Below are 21,398 nucleotides of genomic sequence, written 5' to 3'. Positions count from 1 at the left end.
TTTCGAAACAGTAACAATTAATTGCACATCTATTCAAAATCAAATTAAAACTTTTTAGTTGAAGTTTATTCAACAAAACTGATGAACTTGATCCAGTGGTACCAGCTCTTCAAAGTCTGGGGGGGAAATTCTGAACGTTTCCGCCAAATTTGCCAGCATGGTGCCAGAGCTTGATCGATTGTGAATTAGTGAACAACACAGTTGAAGGGGCCCCACCTCTAGCGCCCCCCTGCTGCCCCCTTGCCTCTTAGTGCCCCCCTAGGCAATCCCAATGCCCCCCCAGGGGGTGGCACTGCCCACTTTGGGCACCACTGGTCTAGAGCATCCCTGACGGTTGCGTGCGTGTTGGATTCACCTCAGCTGATTTTTACGCTCGATCCAGATCTGCCTTGGCATCTCCTCGGAGGAGAGGAGAATGTCGTAAACTGCTGTGGGCCCCCACTGGGAAGAAAGACCCCTGCCTTTATAAAGGAAGTAAACAAAACAAAAAATACGAGCTGGACAGCAACCACGGGGGAAGACTATAGCTTCTGTGCCTTTAAGCATAATTCCAGGGGCATTTGGTCAGCCCTTTGGGAAACAGGATGGTGGATTTATTTATTTATTTAACTGCACTTTTGCCCCACCCTCCCTGGTCCAAAGGCCAGGCTCAGGACGGCTCACAAATTCGCTGGTCTCAACCATAAGCCCGGCGGAATAGCTCCGACTTACAGTCCCTGTGGAATTCTGGAGGTCCCGCAGGGCACTGATCTCATTTGGGAGACTATTCCACCAGTCAGGGGCCAAGGCAGAGAAAGCCCTGGTCCTGGTCGAGGCTAGCCGGACATTCCTTGGGCCGGGGACCACCAGCAAGTTGTTATTCTGCGATCTTAAGTTTCTCAGGGGATCACACCAGGAGAGGCGGTCTTGAAGACTGGATTGACTGGCAAAACCCAGCAGGGATTCGCACGTTTTTGACTGAACGTTCTCCTATACCCAATTATTTTAATTTTTTTAAATCACTTTTGCCGTGTACCCTGAGTGCTAATGGCACAGATGACCGAACAAAAGCAGTCTGACAATTTCTGCAGAACATCTGTTTTCAGCCATTTCCTCCCTGCTCCATCCTTCGTAAAGATGACATCTGAATCAACGGCCGCGGGCCTGGAAAATGTGTTTCATTTTTTTAATTTAAGATTGATAAGGGATGATCTGTATGCTTTTCTGATTTCACTGACACCTGCAAGCATTTTTTGTATTATTCTGATTCTTTCATATTTAATCATTTCAAGAGCCATTGGACGGACTTGGAAGTCAAAAAAAGATAACGCGAGTAATCTTTGTTGGGGATACAAGGTTTTCATTTGATTCCTGGAATAAAGACACTTCTGACCACTTCAGTCAGATAACCTAACAACCTGTAGAGGGGATTATAGTGGAGAACAATAATCTCAATACAACCCTGTGGTTTAGAGGTTAAAGTGCTGCTTTGGAACAAAGAGACTCTTAATTTCCATGTGTCTGTTTTAACAGGAATGCTTCCCCCACAGAGAAGTAAAAAGACTCCTGTCCACTGCCATGGAGAAAGCTAGCACTTCAGGGAGAAAAGTTCCACCTTTGCCTTCTTCCCAACACACTAATTTTCTCAGAGGAGGTTTATTCTGGCTGTTACTGGGTAGGGTAGAATATTTCCGTTCCGTCTCACAGCCTGAAATGGTCACAGCCGAGACAGCCGCCTCCGTGAGCCTCAAGTGATGGGGCACGGCACTCCTCGCTTGACTACATTTCTGTCTAAAATGGGGGGCAGACACCATTGGCAATTTTTTTTTTTTAAAAAGGGAGAAAATTAAGCACAGGCTTGAGTGTATTCCACGGGGCTCCAATCTCACCGGGCCTTTTCTCTTTCTTCCCGCCCCCTCATGCCAGCTGCCCCCAGAGACTGGCAGTTACCAAATTTTTCCGTGTATAAGACGCCCCAGTTGAACCCAAAATTAAGAAATCGAGGCTGTCTTATACATGGCAGCGTGTACGGAAAAATACAGGCGGGGGAGACAGCAGGGACCATGGGAAGGCTGGAGCTGATGGGCAGGGCCAGCGGCGACCGTGCATTCCGTGTATAAGACAACCCCCAATTTTTTACTAAATTTTAAAAGAAAAAAACCTCTTCTTATACACGGAAAAATACGGTAATAGGCAAGAGGCGAAAATGGTGACGGATGAGCTGCTGTTTGTACCCCACCAAAAATATATATTCTTCCCCCCCCCACCCGCCCCCCCCAACACACACACCTTGTCAAAGGCTTCCTGGTGGGAAGAGCAGATCTTCAAGCACACGTCGATGAAAAGATTGAGGTACCTCTGACGGATGTTGGTGGGAACCTTGGCGCCAAACTCGGTAGGAATAACCGGCCGCTTTAAGGTGGCGCTCTGGAAAGAAAAAAAAGGGAGGGAGCCAATGTTGCTTAAGTCATCCAAACATCTGCATAACTCTGAAAGTTCAAGCTCTCTTATAGGCAGCCTCTAACCGAACAGATGTTGGGAACGATCCTCCTGAGCCCAGGACTTTGGAGGTGCCACTGCCAGCCAGAGCAGGCAATACTGAGCTAGGTGGACCAAGGGTCCCACTATGCATCATAAGAACGTAAAAAAGGCCCTGCTGGATCAGGCCAAGGCCCATCAAGTCCAGCAGTCCGTTCACACAATGGCCAACCAGGTGCCTCTAGGAAGCCCACAAACAAGATGGCTGCAGCAGCACCATCTTGCCCGTGTTCCACAGCACCTAATATAATAGGCATGCTTCTCTGATCCTGGAGAGAATAGTGATGCATCATGACTAGTATCCATTTTGACTACTAGCCAGGGATAGCCCTCTCCTCCATGAATATGTCCATTCCCCTCTTAAAGCTCTCCAAGTTGGGAGCCATCACCACACCCTGGGGCAGGGAGAAAAGCCCTGTTGGATCAGACCCAGGCACATCAAGTCCAGCAGTTTGTTCACACAGGGGCCAACCAGGTGCCTCTAGAAGCCCACAAACAAGACAGCTGCAGCAGCATTACCCTGCCTGCGTTCCACAGCACCTGACATAATAGGCCTGCTCCTCTGATCCTGGAGAATAGGTATGCATCATGACTAGTATCCATTTTGACTACTAGCCACTGATAGCCCCATCCTCCATAAGAACATAAGGAAAGCCATGCTGGATCAGACCAAGGTCCATCAAGTCCAGCAGTCTATTCACACAGGGGCCAACCAGGGGCCTCTAGGAAGCCCCCAAACAAGACAACTGCAGCAGCATGATCCTGCCTGTGTTCAACCGCACCTAATATAACAGGCAGGCTCCTCTGATCCTGGAGAGAATAGGGATGCATTATGACTAGTATCCAGGGATACCCCTCTCCTCCATGAACATGTCCACTTCCCTCTTAAAGCCCTCCAAGTTGGCAGCCATCACCGCATCCTGGGGCAGGGAGAAAAACCCTACTGGATCAGACCAAGGCCCATCAAGTCCAGCAGTTTTTTCACACAGAGGCCAACCAGGTGTCTCTAGGAAGCACACAAACAAGGCAACCGCAGAGTGGATTCCTAGTGGATTTTACCTGCAGAGAGGGGGCGTGTGCTACCCTTCTGGGGACGTTCGTGGTGGTGGTCTTGGAGGCCATTCCGGCCAGCGTGCGGGCTTTCAAGGACAACGCGTCGGTACCATTGGAAGACGCCGTGCTTCTGGGTAGGATGGTTTTCTGAGGACCTCCAGGGGCTGGAAGGACATGGAGCAAGAATTGGCCCACACTCGACTTTAACCCAAGAACCGCAGCGTGCACCCAACAACTGTACACGGGAGCAAGGAGCAAACCCCAGTCAGGCCCTGCCAGAGTCTGCCAGGATTAAAAACCTGAGTGAAACGAGGAGTTTTGGTGTAGCGCCTAGAAGAAAGCAAAGTGGGTGCTAGGTGAGCTTCGAAGGGGTAGGCATGGAAAGGGGAGGTGCCACCACCAAAAATGCCCTGCGTTTAGTTACCCCCCCACCTTGCCTTGAAAAGGCAAGGGCACAGCAAGCAGGGCTGGAGGGGCTGATCTCAACGGGTGGGCTGGATAGTACGGGAGGTGGCAGCCCTTCCATTACCCGGGCCCCAGCAGTTTAAGGCCTTAAAGATAAGAACCATTACTTTGAACTGAGTTAGAATCAGAGTTGGAAGGGGCCACAGAGGCCATCTAGTCCAACCCCCTGCTTAATGCAGGATCAGCCTAGAGCATCCCTGTCAAGTGCTTGTCCAGCTTCTGCTTAAAGAATGCCATTGAGGGGGAGCTCAACACTTCCCTAGGCAGCCGATCCCACTGTTGAACAACTCTTACTATAGAAATTCACCCCCTAATATCCAGCTCGCAATACCTTTCCTCCCGCAATTTAAACCCATTATTGCGAGTTCTATCCTCTGCTGCCAACAGGAACAGCCCCCCGCCCTCCTCTAGGTGACAGCCCTTCAGATTCTTAAAGAGAGCAATCCTGTCCCCGCTCAGCCTTCTCTTCTCCAGACTAAACATTCCCAAGTCCCTCAGCCTTTCCTCGTAGGGCTTGGTCTCCAGGCCCCTGATCATCCTCTCTGCTCTCCTCTGTACCTGCTCTGTTCTGTCCACATCCTTTTTGAAGTGGGGCCTGTAGAACCGCGCACAGTAATCCAGGTGCAGCCTGGAATCCAGGATCACCACACACAGCCTGATCGCGTCTCAACTCCAAAGAGACCCTTGAAGGCGCACAATTACTTTGCAAACATCCTGGCAGGCTGTAGGGATTCGAGTAAAACCAGACAAAGTCTGCCTGGTACACGGGCCATGTCATTCAGAGGGCTCTAGTGCGGTTCTGGGGTTTGAAAATAAGAGGCTGGAGAGATCCATTCCCGATGGAGGCCTCTTAAGATTTCAGCTAGGGGGGCAGGCCCAAAAGGCCGTCCAACCCACCACCCCGTCACCAACCTCCCAATTGTTTGTCCTGGGCATGTAGCAATCCGAGATGGACCGCTCTGAGAGAACCGTGACTAGTCCAAGGTCACCCAGCAGGCTTCCTGTGGAGGAGTGGGGAAACCAACCTGCTTCTCCAGATTAGAGTCCGCCGCTCATGTGGAAGAGTGGGGAAACCAACCCGGTTCACCAGATTAGAGTCCGCTGTTCCTAACCACTACACCTCGCTCATTTCAATTCCCCAGAAAACCTTTGGGGCCAGGAAGAAGGGACTGCAGGATGCCGGAAGGCAGGCCGGGGTTAAAAGGAGGAAGACTGTTGCTGGTCTGGAAGCTGATCAGGGGGGGAAGTATGTACCCTTTTCAAAGCGCATGAACAAAGCAGGCCTCCAGTTACAGAACACAGAAAAAATCCATGGTGTTAAGCGTCGAAAAAAAGGATACGTGGTGTTGCGAAGGGCCCATGGGACCAGATCGAGAGCAGCAAGAAGACGTGGGGGTTCCAAGTAGGGCTGGAGGTTCGGCCTGAACAGCTACTAACCCCCAAACCGTGCCGTCCCGACTAGCGTCAAGAGTCAAGGTCAACAAGTGTTTGACCCTCGCAGGCGAGAAATGCTCACTTACCACACCTGGTGGCCGCAGGCAGAGCTGTGCTGCTGGGCACGTGGGCAATCCGCTTCTTCTCTCCCTTGTGCGGCACAAGGGAGCTCCCCGGGGCCGGCACAGGGGCCGGCGTGGACCGCCGCAGGGCCAGCTGAGCTGCCTGCTGCTGCGCCAGGCGGATCCTCTGGTAGCAGACCTCCTGGGCAGAGGGCGGGCAGTAAGGCCGGACCACTGGCTTGCTTGGAGTTTCCACCTGCAAGAGCCGAGTGGCACAGGGTCAGTCGGCGCCGGCCGGAGAGTCTCGGATGGCCCCGGGCCACGCGGAATCCAGTCCCTGGGGAGGCCATGTTTATTCTTAACGGGGGGTCCGCCATTTTGAACAGACCAGATTCCGAAATGCGGGCTGGAGCTGCCATATTGTTACCGGGAAAGACACAGGCAAGAGGCTCTATAAATACACAAGTGAGTCCAATCCAAAGAGAATTTTTCCAATATGCTATCATGGGGGCGAGAATTCTGTATGCTTCATATTGGAAAAACCCCAAGACTCCAACACAGAAAGAATGGACTTACAAACTATTTGACTTCGCCACGATGTCAAAACTAACCTGTTTAATAATAAAAAAAAAAACACTAGATGATTTTAGACTTAAATGGCAACCTTTTTATGATAAATATGCATAATATGTACTATTGCTATTCATAGTTAATTTTATCAACAAGCGAATCAGATTAAATAAGTATTAGATATATCCAGGGATAGCTATTAAGGAAAGAAAACTAATAGATGGAGTACTTTATATTTTAACATCACATTCTAACAGAATGATCGGGTGCATTTTAAATTGTTTTTGAGGCATGCAATTATTGTATTTATAAAACTCGGGGACTGAAACTTATACATTTACCCCCCTTTTCCCTCCTTCCCATATCGTTTTTAATTCTGTACCCCAAAAAACCCAATAATATTTTTTTTAAAAAATACACATATGACTGAAGTGCATTCTGCTTTTTAGCTATTAAGAAAAGAAATGCACTCACATGTAAGGAGGTGGATTAATGGTCTTAGATACACAGCACTAACTTATATTGTAGCAGAGGCTCACAGAATTTACTTTCGATAGTCACATAGCTATTCTTAGCTTATATAACCAATTCGGATTTTTAGTTTCTGATTTTATACAGCTTTTCCTCTCTTTTTATAACTACTGACCGTAATTTGTACGCATGCTGGTCTCTGATTGCAATAGTAAACGAACCGGACAGAACTGACAAAGGGCGAAAACGCATGGTCGCTTTAGCCTCCTTTATTCCGTTTCAGCCAGGATTCAGTCAGGATCGAACGCATGCGTTTTCGCCGAACGTGCGTTCGATCCTGGCTGAAACAGGGAATAAAGGAGGCTAAAGCGACCATGCGTTTTCACCCAGAAGAGCCCATCTCTGCTAGTTTTGCTCCCGTTCACCCATGTCTTGAGTTTTTATAAGGGGAGAAACGATTCACTGGGAGAGGGGGTTAAAGGACGCTTTGCCTGACTCTCGTTGAAGGGGCACGCTGAGGTTATCGCGGCACGCTCTGTTCTCCCCATCTCCACACGCAAACACCTTTGCAAAGTGGTTTGTCGTGGCAAATATTTGAGCTACGGCCTTTCCGACCCATTTAATGCCGATCCCTTATCTCTGGCTGTTGTTGGGTATTGGGGGGGTGGGGAGAGAAGTTAATGGAGAAATTTGACCAAGGGCACACAAATGGCCAGGTGCTTATTTGCACTGACCTCAAAGGTTTTCCTTGTGACAACAGAGAGCTTATTGACCAAGGAAAGGAGTGGGGGGGTCGGTAAAGCAGGAAAGCTGGCATGCCTGGCCAACAGAAGGCCATTTCGTCCCAGGAACCCTGCCCAATCTGGTTTAGAGGGAAATTCCTTCTTGACTCCAAAGTGGAAATCGGCATTGCCCTAGGCATGTAAGAAAGGGCACGAGAGCCAAGCACTGACCCTTCCTGCCTTCCCTCTGATTATCTGCCTAAGTTCACAGAATCAGCATTACAGTAGATGGCCATCTGGCCTCGGCTTAAAAACTTCCAAAGAAGAGCCCACCGCCTCCCGGGCAGAAAGAGTTTGTGCCACGCAGAGAGAGGCTCGGGTATTAACTTGTTCTGTCCGAAGCTGAAGAAACGCATCTGAACGCTGGCATGTGTGTGTGAATGTACACAATCCCAGACAAAGATGCCAGCTGCACACGAGTTATGTGTGAGAGCCGGTGTGGTGTGTAGTGGTTAGAGCAGGGGTGTCAAATATAAGGCCCGCGGGCCAGATCCGACCCCTTGAGACCTCTTATCCGGCCCACAAGCCAGCCACGCCCCCCCTACTCTCGATCTGGGCTGGCAAGGCATGGCCTGGCCTGACCAAGTGACATTTATGTCATAACCGGACCTTGTAACGATTGAGTTTGACACCCCTGGGTTGGAGCATCGGACCAGGAAACTGGAGACTCAGGTTTTAATTTACGCTCCACCGTGGATGTTTGCTGGGTGGCCTTGGGTTGGGGGAAAGAAGGGGAAGAAGAAGAAGAAGAAGGAGTTGGTTTTTATATGCCGACTTTCTCTACCACTTAAGGGAGAATCAAACCGGCTTACAATCTCCTTCCCTTTCGCTCCCAACAGACACCATGTGAGGTAGGTGGGGCTGAGAGAGCTCTAAGGGAGCTGTGACAAGCCCAAGGTCACCCAGCTGGCTTCATGTGGAAGAGTGGGGAAACCAACCCGCTTCACCAGATTAGTGTCCACCGCTCATGTGGAGGAGTGGGGAATCAAACCCTCTCAGTTGTCTCCTCTCCAGGCTAAACATATTGAGCTCCTTCAACCTTTCCTCATAAGACTTGGTCTCCAGACCCCTCACCATCTTCTTCGCCCTCAAGTCCCTTGCCAGCATGGGTTCAGGGATGCATGCTGGCTCACCAAGGTCCTTGTGGTGCCCCCCCCATGGCATTTCACACCTTCAGCGTTGCTCCAAAAGAGCCACTTACACTTCCTTGCTTGGTCACGTGGGAGATTCTCCTCTTCTGACCCGGGAAGAGTGTGGTTAAACTGTCCTCCACCACCTTTTCATCAGTCTCTTCCTCTCGGGACAGCTAGAAAGGGAAGGAAGGGGTGGAGAGACAAAAAGTTTCAAAATAATATTTTAAAGTATTCAAAGATTTTTTCCCCTCGACGAGGGCCAGGGCTTTTTCAGCCCCAGCCTGGTGGAACAGACTCCCTAGCTACATCAGGGCCCTGCGGGACCTAAATGAGTTCCCGCAGGGCCTGTAAAACGGAACTGTTCCACCAGGCTTACAACTGAGGGCAACCACAAGTTTATCCACCGTGTCATTGGTTGCTGGCCACCCAATCCTTCTCCCAGCTGGCTTATGGGGGCTCACTGCTTGGCCAGGTTTTTCTAGTGGTCACAATTTATTAGTATTGAACGCCATCCTGTTTATTAATTATACAGAGTACAGAATTTTTATGCAAGCACCGGGTCATTTCTAACCCATGGGGTGATGTCACATCCCGACGTTTACTAGGCAGACTGTGTTTACAGGGTGGTTTGCCATTGTCTTCCCAGTCCTCTACACCAGTGGTTCCCTAACATTTCGGGCCACGGCCCCCTTGGTTCCACAAACTCAACTCCAGCGCCCCCTCCCTTTCCTATAAAAAGCATTATTCAAAATAGGGGTTTGCATGACTCACTAAAGAAGATAACAACAATACAATTTCAGAACAGTAACAATTGCACATCTGTTCAAAATCAAATTAAAACTTTTTAGTTGAAATTTGTTCAACAAAACTGATGAACTTGATCCAGTGGTACCAGCTCTTCAAAGTCTGGAAAAAAATCCTGATCGTTTCCACCAAATTTGCCAGCATGGCATAGCTTGATCCAATTTGCCATAGCTTGATCCATTGTCAATTAGTGGGCAACACAGTTGAAGGGGCCCACCTCTAACTCCCCCCTGCTGCCCCCTTGCCTCTTAGTGCCCCCCTAGGTAACACCACCGCCCCCCAGGGGGTGGTACTGCCCACTTTGGGAACCACTGGTCTACAATGTACCCCCAGCAAGCTGGGTACTCATTTCACCGACCTCGGAAGGATGGAAGGCTGAGTCAACCTTGAGCCGGCTACCTGAAACCAACTTCCATCGAGATTGAACTCAGGTCGCGAGCAGAGCTTTTGACTGCAGTACTGCAGTTTACCGCTCTGCGCCACCAGGCTCATGAGGTTTTAAGGTCTGTTTTAATTGATGTTTTTATTATGCACTGTTGTAACCCACTCTGAGCCCGACCTGCTGGGAATGAATAAATATGAATAAAAAAATAAATGAGTATCCTGCTTTTCTTCCTGTTTGCTGCCCGCATGGACTTCCCCATCAGCTCTGGGAAGCTGGGGGCATGGGTGGCAGAGAGTTTGCAAGCAAATGGGCAGGGAAAGAAGACGAGTTTTTATATGCCACTTTCTCTACCACTTAAGGAAGAATCAGACCAGTTTACAATCACCTTCTCTTCCCCTCTCCACAACAGACACCCTTTGAGGTAGGTGAGGCTGAGAGACCTCTATCAGAGCTGTGACTTGCCCAAGGTCACCTAGCTGACTTCATGTGGAGGAGTGGGGAAACAAACACAGTCCATCAGATTAGCCTCCGCCACTCATGTGGAGGAGTGGGGAATCAAACCCGGTTCTCCAGATCAGACTCCACCGCTCCAACCACCGCTGTTAACCACTACACCATACTGGACATGGACAGGTGGCAAAGGAGGCAGGTGTGTGTGGGGGGGGTCCATGACAGCAGGCCCCACCAAAAGCCCTGAGTCCCAGCAGCTGCCCCACCTAAGGCTACGCAGACACCGAACCTGCAAGCAGTATAAATGAACTAACAAACAAAAACTACATCTGGGACTGGGAATCGACAGCAGGCTCATCCGACGGCGGCTTCTGCCAGCCTGCCTGGACTTCAGCATCTGCACGGAGAGGTGAACTAGCTCAGCCCAGAGGGAACTTGGCTGCTGCTCGCTGAATTACGGTTTTAAGCTCCAGAAGATGATGATCACAATGATGAAGGAGGAGAAGGAGGAGAAGAAGAAGAGTTGGCTTTTATATGCCGAGTTTCTCTAACACTTAAGGAAGAATCAAACAGGCTTACAATCTCCTTCCCTTCCCCACGACAGACACCCTGTGAGGTTTTTGGGGCTGAGAAAGCTGTGACTAGCCCAAGGTCACCCAGCTGGCTTCATGTTGTAGGATTGGGGAAACCAACCCGGTTCACCAGATTAGCCTCTGCCGCTCATGTGGAGGAGCGGGGAATCGAACCCGGTTCTCCAGATTAGAGTCCACCGCTCCAAACCACCGCTCTTAACCACTACACCACGCTGGCTCTCCAGCCTCAGCCAAAATGAATGAAACTGCGATGGAATGCTGCTGGGGGACAGCACGGAAAACTCAAGCTGCCTTTTAATGTGGTGTATGCTTGGATAGGTTTAATTGTTGCATTTTAGCTTGATGTTAGCGCGATCAGATGTATTACAGTCTCTGTATATTTTATACCAATGTTAGCCACCCTGAGCCCGGCATTCCCAGGGGAGGGTAGGATATAAATAAAACATTATTATTATTATTATTATTATTATTATTATGGGAAAGCTGCTGTTTTACAAAAGAAGAAGAGTTGGCTTTTTTAAATCCCAATTTTCTCTACCTTTAAGGAGTCTCAAACCGGCTTACAGTCGCCTTCCCTTCCCCTCCCCACAACAGACACCCTGTGAGGTAGGCAGGGTTGAGAGAGCTGTGACTAGCCCAAAGTCACCCAGCAGGCTTCATGTGGAGGAGTGGGGAATTGAAACCATTTCTCCAGATTAGAGTGCGCCACTCATGTGGAGGAGTGGGGAATCAAACCCAGTTGTCCAGATCAGAGTCCACCGCTCTTAACCACTACACCATGCTGGCTCTCTCACACAAACGGCACTTTTCATCTCCCTTCTCCACAGCACTTTCCAGAGACAGGGGCAAATCCTGATGCAACTGTACCAGTGCACCAAAAAGCTTCTTGCGTGGTGTTTCACCCATGAACAGAAGGCCCTGTATGCATTACTAAAGTGACGCGCATGCAGGAGCACACGCAAGCCTTGACGCACTTGTACGTGCAACCGCATCAGTGTTATGTTTTGTTGCAGTGTGTTATCCACAAAAGTGTGCATTGGTCTGTGAGGGTGAAGGAAAATAAATTCTCCCATCAAGCCAGAACTGAGGAAGGAGCAGAAAGAAAAATCCCTGATCCTCTTCTCATCCTGAGACGAGAAATCCACTCGTCAGTCAGGCCCTTAAGGTTTGTGGAGTGTGCTGTTGTGCATGAAGAAACTCCCTCAAGCAAGAAAATATTGGAAAATGATACATGAAATGCTAAGAATATGATGAAATGCAAAGCCCTACCTACCACCCAAGGTGTCTGTTGTGGGGAAGGGAAGGTGACTGTAAGCAGGTTTGATTCTCCCTTAAGTGGTAGAGAAAGTCTGCATATAAAAACTAACTCTTCAGCCATTTTTGCATGGTCAATTTTGATGCTCGCTCAAAGCTCTTTCTAAAAATGCGACTTTAAAAATGCCTTTTCACGGTCCCTACGCAAAAGGAGAAGTTCCACACACCCCACTCGCCTGCTCCTTTGTTCCTGTTTGCATAGTCATTAGCATAAGCATAGCTAACGCGCCTCTGTTTTGCATTGTTCCTTGAGGGTGATTCTTCATGGCAAACACCAAAGGTTGGGTTAAATGGGCTCTTTGGTAACGCGAAGCAGGTAAGCGCTGGCTTCGCAGTCACTTCCGGAATGATGGTTCAGCGTGGAAAATTTAAAAAAATACGCGGAGCAATTCAGCCTGGAATGCGCTGCTAATTACCTTGCAAAAATGACCTTCTTTTTATAATATCAGGCTGCAATCCTAGTAACATTCCCCCTCCCAGATCCCATTTTTACCTGTTTACCCAGCCGGCCTTTGTCTTCCGTTTTCACAGCCGTGGACTCGTTAAAAATCCGGAGGCACTCCTCCATGGGGTCGGACTCGAGATCCAGGTCGTTCTCAAGGAATGAGTAAGCGGCCTCGTCGGAAGAGGAGGACGAGGAAGGGGAAGACAGGGGAGCTTTGGACAGCTTGGGACGTTTCTGGCTGGGCACCCCATTGCGGCGGGGCACAGGTGAGGTGCCGCCGTCTCCATCTGAGTCCGAGCTTACGTCAGGGAAAACCATCGGGCGGGGCCGAGCCAAGGACCCCTCGTCCCCGCTCTCATCGCCAAAGAGGTCAGTGTGGCTCAGGGTCCGCTGCTTAGCCGGGCGCTCACCCTTGCCGCTGCCCTTACTCTGGGAGTCGGCCAGCTTCGCCTTCAGTTGCGGAGATGCCAGTGGCTTGCCGTCTCTCTGTTTACCCCTGCATGCCCCCTTCTTGCCCATTGCATCAACAGGTCTTTGCTTGGAGTCCTTGTTGGAGCTTTTGGCTTTCTCGCTGCTAGACGCTTTACTTTGTCCTTTGTTCTTGTTCTTTCCAGAGGTTTCCTGCCTCCCACCCATCTCTTTCCCGGATTTCCACTTATCAAGTTTCTTTACCGGTCCACCATCATGAGGCTTGTCGCGTTTCTTCTCGCTCCTTTCCCCATTTCTCCTGTGCACCGTTGCACCAGCTTTCTCCTTGCCTGCAACCTTGTCTTCATCCTTCTTACCTTCTGCACTTTTCTCTTTCACTTGGTCTTTTGTTACCTGTTTATTTTTCCCTTTCTCTTTCTCATTCCTGTTGGAAAGGGCCTTGGCCAACGTCACATCCTTCTCCAGAGTGTCTTTGACGACTGTCCCCCGAGGGCTTTCAATATCTCCCATGTCATACTGCACCGCTGTCTCCTTCATCTGCCGAGAACGCAAATCGTCCGGTCGGGCCCCTTTCGCTTCAGCGACCAGCCGTTCGCTCCCCTTGCTATCCGAGCCGCCTTTACTTTTCGGGAGGCTGGCTGAAGCCGCTTGGCTTCCCGAATCCTGATCATCTTCCGAGTCGGAGAACCTTGAGATGGGCTCAGGGCTGGAGGTTGCGTCGGAGTGTTTCTTGAGCGGAGGAGAATACGTGTCCTCCCGCTCAGCGGCCCTCTTCCTTTTGGTCCCCTTCTGCTCCTTGCCACTGGCTTTGCACAAAAGCCTTGCAGAGTAATTGGAAAGAGGGTCATACTCCAAATCTGTCGAAGGCTTGGAGACATCTATAATGTACTTGTTGTTGGCAACAGAACGGCTGTACTTCTTCTGGGTGACCACTGTAGGGACGTACTCCAGCGAGCTGCCCTTTGATTTGGCACCGTTGGGACAATCCAAGGTGTACTTGTTTGACCGGCTTGCAGCAGCCGTGGCAAGAGGGGTGGGATTGTAGTCGGCACTGCCGCTCGAAAAGTAGGTGCTTGGGGTATATTCCAAGGAAGAACGGGAGTTGGCTTTGGTCATGGAAGCCGGCCTGGCAGCCTTGGGGACCAGCGACGGAGGCTCGGACGCGCCGTACTCCTTCGTGGTCTCCAGAAGCTCCTCGTATTTCTTTTGCTCGCGCTCGACTTCACTCCTGACGGCCTCGATCTCCTGGTTGACCCGCTCCAGCTCCAGAATACTCGGGGCCGAGTCGGTGACATCCTCCAAGCTGCCGTTTCTGCTTTGGGCTGAGGGGTTGGGGAGTTCGGGGTTGTACGGGTCGTAGCCGCACTCTGCAAAAGGGAAAGGATACATTTAAGACCAGTTGTGACGGACTAGAGAGGAACATACAGGGAGCAGGCGGAACTTAAGGGAAGAGACTCTGAGCTGCTGGGAAAAAGGGTTTTTTTTTACTCTTGGTTCCAGTGTGAGGGGTTGTGCCTAGTGCGACTGAGGAAAAAAACACTTAAGGGTGACGAAAGAGAGCCTGGGGGGAAAGGTCCCTATTCTAGTCACACAGGGAAGGAATAGCCTCTGAGGAAAGAGGCATTGTGAGAAAATTACTTTAAATGCTGTGAACATAAGAAAGGCCGTGCTGGATCAGACCAGGGTCCATTAAGTCCAGCAATCTGTTCACACAGTGGCCAACCAGGGGCCTCCAGGAAACCAACAGACAAGTCAGATGCAGCAGCATTCTCCTGCCTGTGTTCCACAGCACCTCACAGAATAGGCCTGCTCCTCTGATCCTGGAGAGAATAGGGATGCATCATGACTAGTATCCATTTTGACTAGTAGTCATGAATAGCCCACTCCTCCATGAACATGTCCACTCCCCTCTTAAAGCCTTCCAAGTTGGCAGCCATCACCACATCCGGGGCCAGGGAGAAAAGCCCTGCTGGATCAGACCCAGGCCCATCAAGTCCAGCAATTTGTTCACACAGTGGCCAACCAGGAGCCTCTAGGAAGCCATAAACACGACGACTGCAGCAGCACCATCCTGCCTGTGTTCCACAGCACCTAATATAATAGGCCTGCTCCTCTGATCCCGGAGAGAATAGGCATGCATCATGACTAGTATCCATTTTGACTAGTAGCCATTGTGGCAAGAATGTTTATAATTTGGGTTAAGAATAACGACATTCATACCTTAATATTATAACCTATAGTCACACAAAACCTGACTAAGGCTTTCAGAAAGCAGCCCTCTAGCTGACCCCAACTTTTCCATTAGGATCCTGACCTTAGAAAGTAACAGGAGATTTGCACTACTAACAGTTAGTCACCCAGAACACATTAGGTACCTAGATATTATGTTCAGGGGTAACAAGGTCATTTAAAACGGACAGCAGAGTGCCTGCTTACACAGGAAGGAAATTGTTTATGAACAAGGAGTAATGGATGAACGGATGGCTGTCAGAGACCTGGACATGGCAAACTTATTATGGAACAAGATATTTCTAAACAATTTTAGCCATGATTTGTGAAAAACTCATATCCTGAAGAATGTGACAAGGAGGGGTCCGTTTGAGACCATCTCTTCATGGTCCAGCCTATAAAAAGGCGGTCCAAATGTCCAGTCTTTGTCCTTCCATGGAGAGACCAGAGCTCCACTTGGTGGTTGCCATCTCTCTTTGGAATGACCCAAAGGCCTTTGTTACTGTCTGTCTGTTATATTCTGTCATATATATTTAGTTAAGTATTACCTTTCCCTATGTCTTATATTCTTTTGTGAATCCAATAAAACTGCACAGTTACTGTTATCTGTTCTGTGTGCTGTTTAAGAGTGGCTTGTGTGCAAGGTTAAATTCTCTGAACCTTGCTCCTGGTAAGTAGCAGGCAGAGAGATAGCTAATCACGAGGGGCCGAGAGAAAGGGGGAGGGTAGTAAAAATTCTCCCCACAGCCATTAATACCCCTCTCCTCCATGAATATGTCCACTTCCAAGCTGGCAGCCATCGCCACATCCTGTGGCAGGGAGTTCCGCAATTTAACTATGCGTTGTGTGAAGAAATACTTCCTTTTATCCATTTTGAAACTCTCACCTTCCAGCTTTAGCAGATGACCCCACTTTCTGGTATTATGCCCACACTCTCCATACCTTGCATAATTTTATAGACCTCTGTCTCCCCTTAACCGCCTTCTTTCCAAGCTGAACAGCCCTAAGCATGAAGTAATTCCACAGAAAGGAAAAAGGAAGAAAGAAGGGAGATTCGCCACACTTCCTAGTTTTAGGCACCAGAGTATATACACACCTCTGTTTGCAGGTTCTGGGACTAAGCTACCTTAAAGAGTTGGAAATCTGGGTTAGATAAAATAACATCTGTGCTGTACTTGTTGTAAAGGTTCCCTGTGCAAGCACTGGGTCATTCCTGACCCATGGGGTGACGCCACATCCCGACATTTACTAGGCAGACTTTGTTTGCGGGGTGGTTTGCCAGTGCCTTCCCCAGTCATCTTCCCTTTACTCCCAGCAGGCTGGGTGCTCATTTTACCAACCTCGGAAGGACGGAAGGCTGAGTCAACCTTGAGCTGGCTACCTGAAACCAACTTCCGTCGGGATCGAACACAGGTCGTGAGCAGAGCTTTTGACTGCAGTACTGCAGCTTTCCACTCTGCGCCACGGGGCTCCTACTTGTTGACCGACTCATTATTTATATAGAAAATTTGCACCTTTCCTTAATACTAATCCCCCCCTCTAAATCCCTTTCCTGTGAAGTATAATAAAAAGAGCCTTGGCTACTTACCGTGAAGGCTTCTTCTGCTCAGAGGGACGAAGGGCATCTTCAGAATGGGTGTTTCCTTTTCCTCTTTGCTCGGGAGGCAGGATTTAATATTTAAATTTTCCCTTGACTACTGAGGGTAAACGCCCCCTGAAGCCAGTTAAAAACTTTCCAAGCCTTATATAGGTAACTGAGAAAAAACTTGTAACATTTAAGTCATCAGTAAGTTATAAACCAATTAGTAGTAAAAGACGCTGAGAGTTTAGAGTAGTCTTAACGAGACTAAGGTCTAAGTGTAAATGGAAGTAATGAACCATGGTAAAGAACAATAGGAAATAAAGCAGACGTCTGGGAGGGCAAGATGCCCTTCGTCCCTCTGAGCAGAAGAAGCCTTCACGGTAAGTAGCCAAGGCTCTTTCTCGGCTCAGAGGGACAAAGGGCATCTTCAGAATGGGACATACAAGAGCAGTCCCCGCCCAGGGTGGGTTAGACGTCCTGTAATATACTTTGCAACACTCGTCTGCCGAATGCTGCATCTGAAGATGAGTATAGGTTCATCTTATAGTGTCGTACAAAGGTAGACACCGACGACCACGTGGCTGCCTTACAAATTTCATCTATGGGGGCCTGCCTGTCGAAGGCTGTGGAAGTTGCTGAACTTCTAACTGAATGTGCAGTAATGCCCCCAGGTATTGGTAGCTTGCTTTCCTTATAAGCTGTCTTAATGCACAATGAGATGGTGCGACTGATAGAAGCTCTTGACATGGGTTTACCTCTCTTTGGCTGTGATATGTTAATGAACAAGGCTTCTGAAGTCCTGATACTTTCTGTTCTGGACATATAAATGTGAATGGCCCTCCTTACATCTAGTGTATGCCATGTCTTTTCCTTTGGAGTCTTAGGATTGGGACAAAATGAGGGCAGAACTATGTCTTGATCTCTGTGGAATTTTGTATTGCACTTAGGTAAGAATGAGTGATCATGTCTGAGTACTACCTTATCCTTGTGGAAGGTAATGAGACCGGGGCGGATAGATAATGCGCCTATTTCTGAGACTCTACGTGCCGATGTTATGGCTGTTAAAAATATCACTTTCATCCTAAGCCATTTGAGCCCTACCTTCGAAAGAGGTTCGAAGGGGGGTTTTGTGAGTGCTGTCAAGACTGTGTGTAGGCTCCAAGTAGGAAACCTGTGTTTTGTTGGAGGATTGATGATGCTTAAGCCTCTAAAGAATAATTTAATGTGAGGATGTTTGGATATTTTATAACCTGCCACTCTTGGAACGATGGTGGCTATGGAAGCTAGTTGCCTGTGTAGTGTAGAAGTGGCTAAGCCCATCTGTTGACCTTCCTGTAAAAAGGACAGGATGCCAAGTGTTCTAGGTTTGAGTGGGTTAAAGCCTTTGCGTCTGCACCACCTAGTAAAGGCCTTCCATGTAGAATTGTAGATTCTTTGAGTTGAAGGTTTGCGTGCAGCCTGGATGGTATTAATTATGTCCTCACTGTAACCTAAGTTGCAAAGTCTCCTCCGTTAAATACCCATACGGTCATTTTGTACCATCCTGGATTGGGATGGCATACTGGGCCCTGTATCAGAAGGTCCTGTCTGTCTGGAAGTCTCCAGAAGTTGTTGTGAGACATTTGAATTAAAATCGGAAACCATGGCCTTCTGGGCCAGTAAGGGGCTACGAATAAGACGTGTGCGTTTAGTGTTTTTATCCTCCTCAGTACTCTTGGTATGAGAGGGAGTGGAGGGAAAGCGTATAGCATTCCCCTGGGCCAAGGAGCCGTTAGTGCATCCGTCTGTTCCGCCCCCTGTTGTGCAAATCTGGAGTAATACCGGGGTAGTTGGTGGTTCGATTTTGAGGCAAATAGATCTATTTGAGGTGTCCCGAACCTTTGTGTGATGTGCTGGAATATGTCCGGGTGAAGGGACCATTCTGCCTCGTTTATTGTCTCCCTGCTCAGCCAATCTGCTTGAACATTCGTGACTCCCTGAATGTGTTCCGCCTGTAGTGAGGTTAGGTTGGTTTCTGCCCAATTCAGTATTTTTAGTGCTTCCTTGTGTAGGGGTGATGACCGTGAGCCCCCCTGTTTGTTCAAATGTGCCTTTGCGGCCACATTGTCCGTTCTTACCAGTATGTCCTTCCTTAGGATTAGTGGAGTGAAGCTTTGTAGAGCTTTGTATATCGCTCTGATTTCTAACACGTTTATGTGTAATTTTTGTTCCTGGGGGTTCCAATTGCCTTGGGCTATGTGCTCGTGAAAGATTGCTCCCCACCCAGTCATGCATGCGTCCGTGTAAATTTGTTCTGGTATCGGGTAAATGAATCGGAGGCCCCTTGAAAGGTTGTTTCTTTGTGCCCACCACTGTAGACTGTGTTTGACTTCCTTGGGAAGGAGGATGTTTATGTCTCGTTTCCTTTGAATGTCCCTTTGATAGGGTCTGAGTAGCCATTGTAGAGGTCTCGAGTGTAGACGAGCCCATTGTATGGTGGGGATGCAAGCTACCATGTGCCCTTGTAACTTGGCGAGAGCCATGAGTTTGGACACCCTGGAATTGCATGCAGCCTTGGCTAGGGATGATATGAGAGTGATCTTGTCCTCCGTCAGGAAGAGTTTGTTTTGTTGAGTGTCTATGAGAACGCCTAAGTGTTTTAGATGTTGTGAAGGAGTTAACTTGCTCTTCTTGTGATTGATTAGGAAGCCGTGGCTTGTCAATTTTTCTACTACTTGTTTTGTGTGTTGTAGACTTTGCTGTTTGGAATCTGCACATACCAGAATGTCGTCTAAGTAGGGATGAATGCGTATGCCCTCCTTGCGTAATTCTGCCACCAAAGTAACCAGTACTTTGGTGAAGACCCTTGGGGCGGAAGTTAACCCGAAGGGGAGGGCTCTGAACTGGTAGTGCATTCCTTGGTAGAGGAACCTCAGAAAGCGTCGATGTTGTGGATAAATGAGGATATGTAGGTACGCTTCGGTGAGGTCTATGGATGTTAGAAAGTCCATTGGTCTCAATGCCTCTGAAACTGACTTCAGTGTCTCCATTCGGAAGCGTCTCAATGGGATAAATCTGTTCAGAAACTTCAGATCTAGGATGGCCCGCCATCCCCCATCTGTTTTGGGAACGGTGAAGAATACTGAATAGATTCCCAATGAGCGTTCCGAAGGAGGCACTATCTCTATCGCTTTGATGTCTACTAGATGTTGTATCGCTTCTGAAGTTCTTTGTATTTTTTGTTTGTTCTTGGATGTTGGTGATATCTGAAGTCTGTCTGTAGGTATGTGAGAGAACTCTATTTGGTATCCCTGAAGTATTATGTTTTGAACCCACAGGTCTACATGAGGGGTCAACCACTGTGGGTGAAAGTGACTGAGCCTGCCCCCCACAGGCAGCAGGTCGGCGTCACTGTTTGGACTGTTGTCCTGGTTTATTCCCCTTGTCACTTTGAAAGGAGGAGAATTTTGAATTCCTATTGAATCTACCTCCTCTCCGAAAGGAAGTACGATTTTGTCTCCACTGATTGTTTTGACCCCAATGATTTCTGCGTTGGTCAGGTCTGAATTTTTGGAGAGTATGGTAAGATCGAAAATTGGTAGAATTGGAGGAGCTTTTAAAATCTTTGTGAAGAGACTTGGGTAAGGCTTGCTTTTTATCTTTAGTCTCCACTAGGATGGTATCTAATTTGTCTCCAAATAGGCGTTTTCCTTGATATGGATAGCCCATGAGGACTGACTTTGACCGGTGCTCCACTGACCAAGGGTGAAGCCATAAGGCTCTTCTAGCTGCGGCTGAGGTAGCTAAAGCTCTGGCAGCGTAAGCCATGGTGTCTAAGGTAGAGTCTGCCAGGAAGGAGACAGCTCTTAGAATTCTAGAGACACCTTCACAAGCCTGTTTTTCCTCCTGAGGAATAATCTGAGTCAATTTTCTGGCCCAGATAATTGCTGCTCTTGACACCAGAGCAGATGTAACCGAGGCCTTAATTGCCAGGGCTGAGGCCTCATGTGACTTTTTGCATGCCAACTCTGCCTTTCTATCAGCAGGATCTCTGATCAATGCCTGTCCCTCTTCAGTGACTGTGTCTGAAGTATGTAGTGTAGTGACCGGAGCTTCCACCGGGGGTACCTTGAGCATTTCTGAGGTGGCCTGATCTACATTATAAAACTTTTTTGATGTTACTGGGAACTGTTTTGAACCCATTGGTTTCTCCCACTCTGACTTAATGAGTGATAGGAAATAATCAGGTACAGGTATCACCTTGTCTGGAATGTCATGCATATGAAAGAATTCTTTCATCCCCTTTTTTCTTTGAGTGTTTGCAATGTCAGTGTCATCTGAAAGATCAAGGGCTGCTAGGGTTTTAGACAATAGCAGAGGAAATTCCTCAGCGTTAAACACTCTAGACTGTTTTGGTTGTTCAATTATGTCTTCCCCATCCGAACTGAACTCGCCCTCCTCTCTTTCAGACATGGAGTCATCTCCCTCCTCCCCTTGCATAGCCTGCTGAGCTGAAGTGTCCTTTAGAGCCGCCTTAGTAGGCCACTTGCCGTCCCCAAGGTAAGTACTGCCAGCACTTGTTTGTTTTGGACGGGCACCCAAGGACGTATAGTCCTGTAATGTCTGGGCTTCCATGGCTGAGGAGGTATGGGGATAGGTTGGAGGAGGGGGGGGTTGGGCTGCTCTCAAGCCTTCTGTGAA

General features: G+C 48.7%; 1 protein-coding gene across 1 annotated transcript in view; it reads right to left on the bottom strand.

Annotated features, from left to right (window-relative positions):
- The window catches only part of REXO1 (RNA exonuclease 1 homolog), a 50,925-nt gene that overhangs the window by 12,472 nt on the left and 17,055 nt on the right, over positions 1 to 21,398 (bottom strand). Inside the window, 7 exon segments of the mRNA XM_056845058.1 lie at positions 2,269 to 2,406; positions 3,577 to 3,734; positions 5,556 to 5,787; positions 8,556 to 8,660; positions 12,527 to 14,272; positions 16,446 to 16,462; positions 20,090 to 20,108. Of these exon segments, the coding sequence (XP_056701036.1) occupies positions 2,269 to 2,406; positions 3,577 to 3,734; positions 5,556 to 5,787; positions 8,556 to 8,660; positions 12,527 to 14,272; positions 16,446 to 16,462; positions 20,090 to 20,108 (2,415 nt within the window).

This window comes from Euleptes europaea, chromosome 2 (genome assembly GCF_029931775.1).
Source record: "Euleptes europaea isolate rEulEur1 chromosome 2, rEulEur1.hap1, whole genome shotgun sequence".
NCBI classification, from domain to species: Eukaryota; Metazoa; Chordata; class Lepidosauria; order Squamata; family Sphaerodactylidae; genus Euleptes; species Euleptes europaea.
Note: the sequence above shows the minus strand (reverse complement) of the source record. Positions and strands in the feature narration are given on the sequence as shown.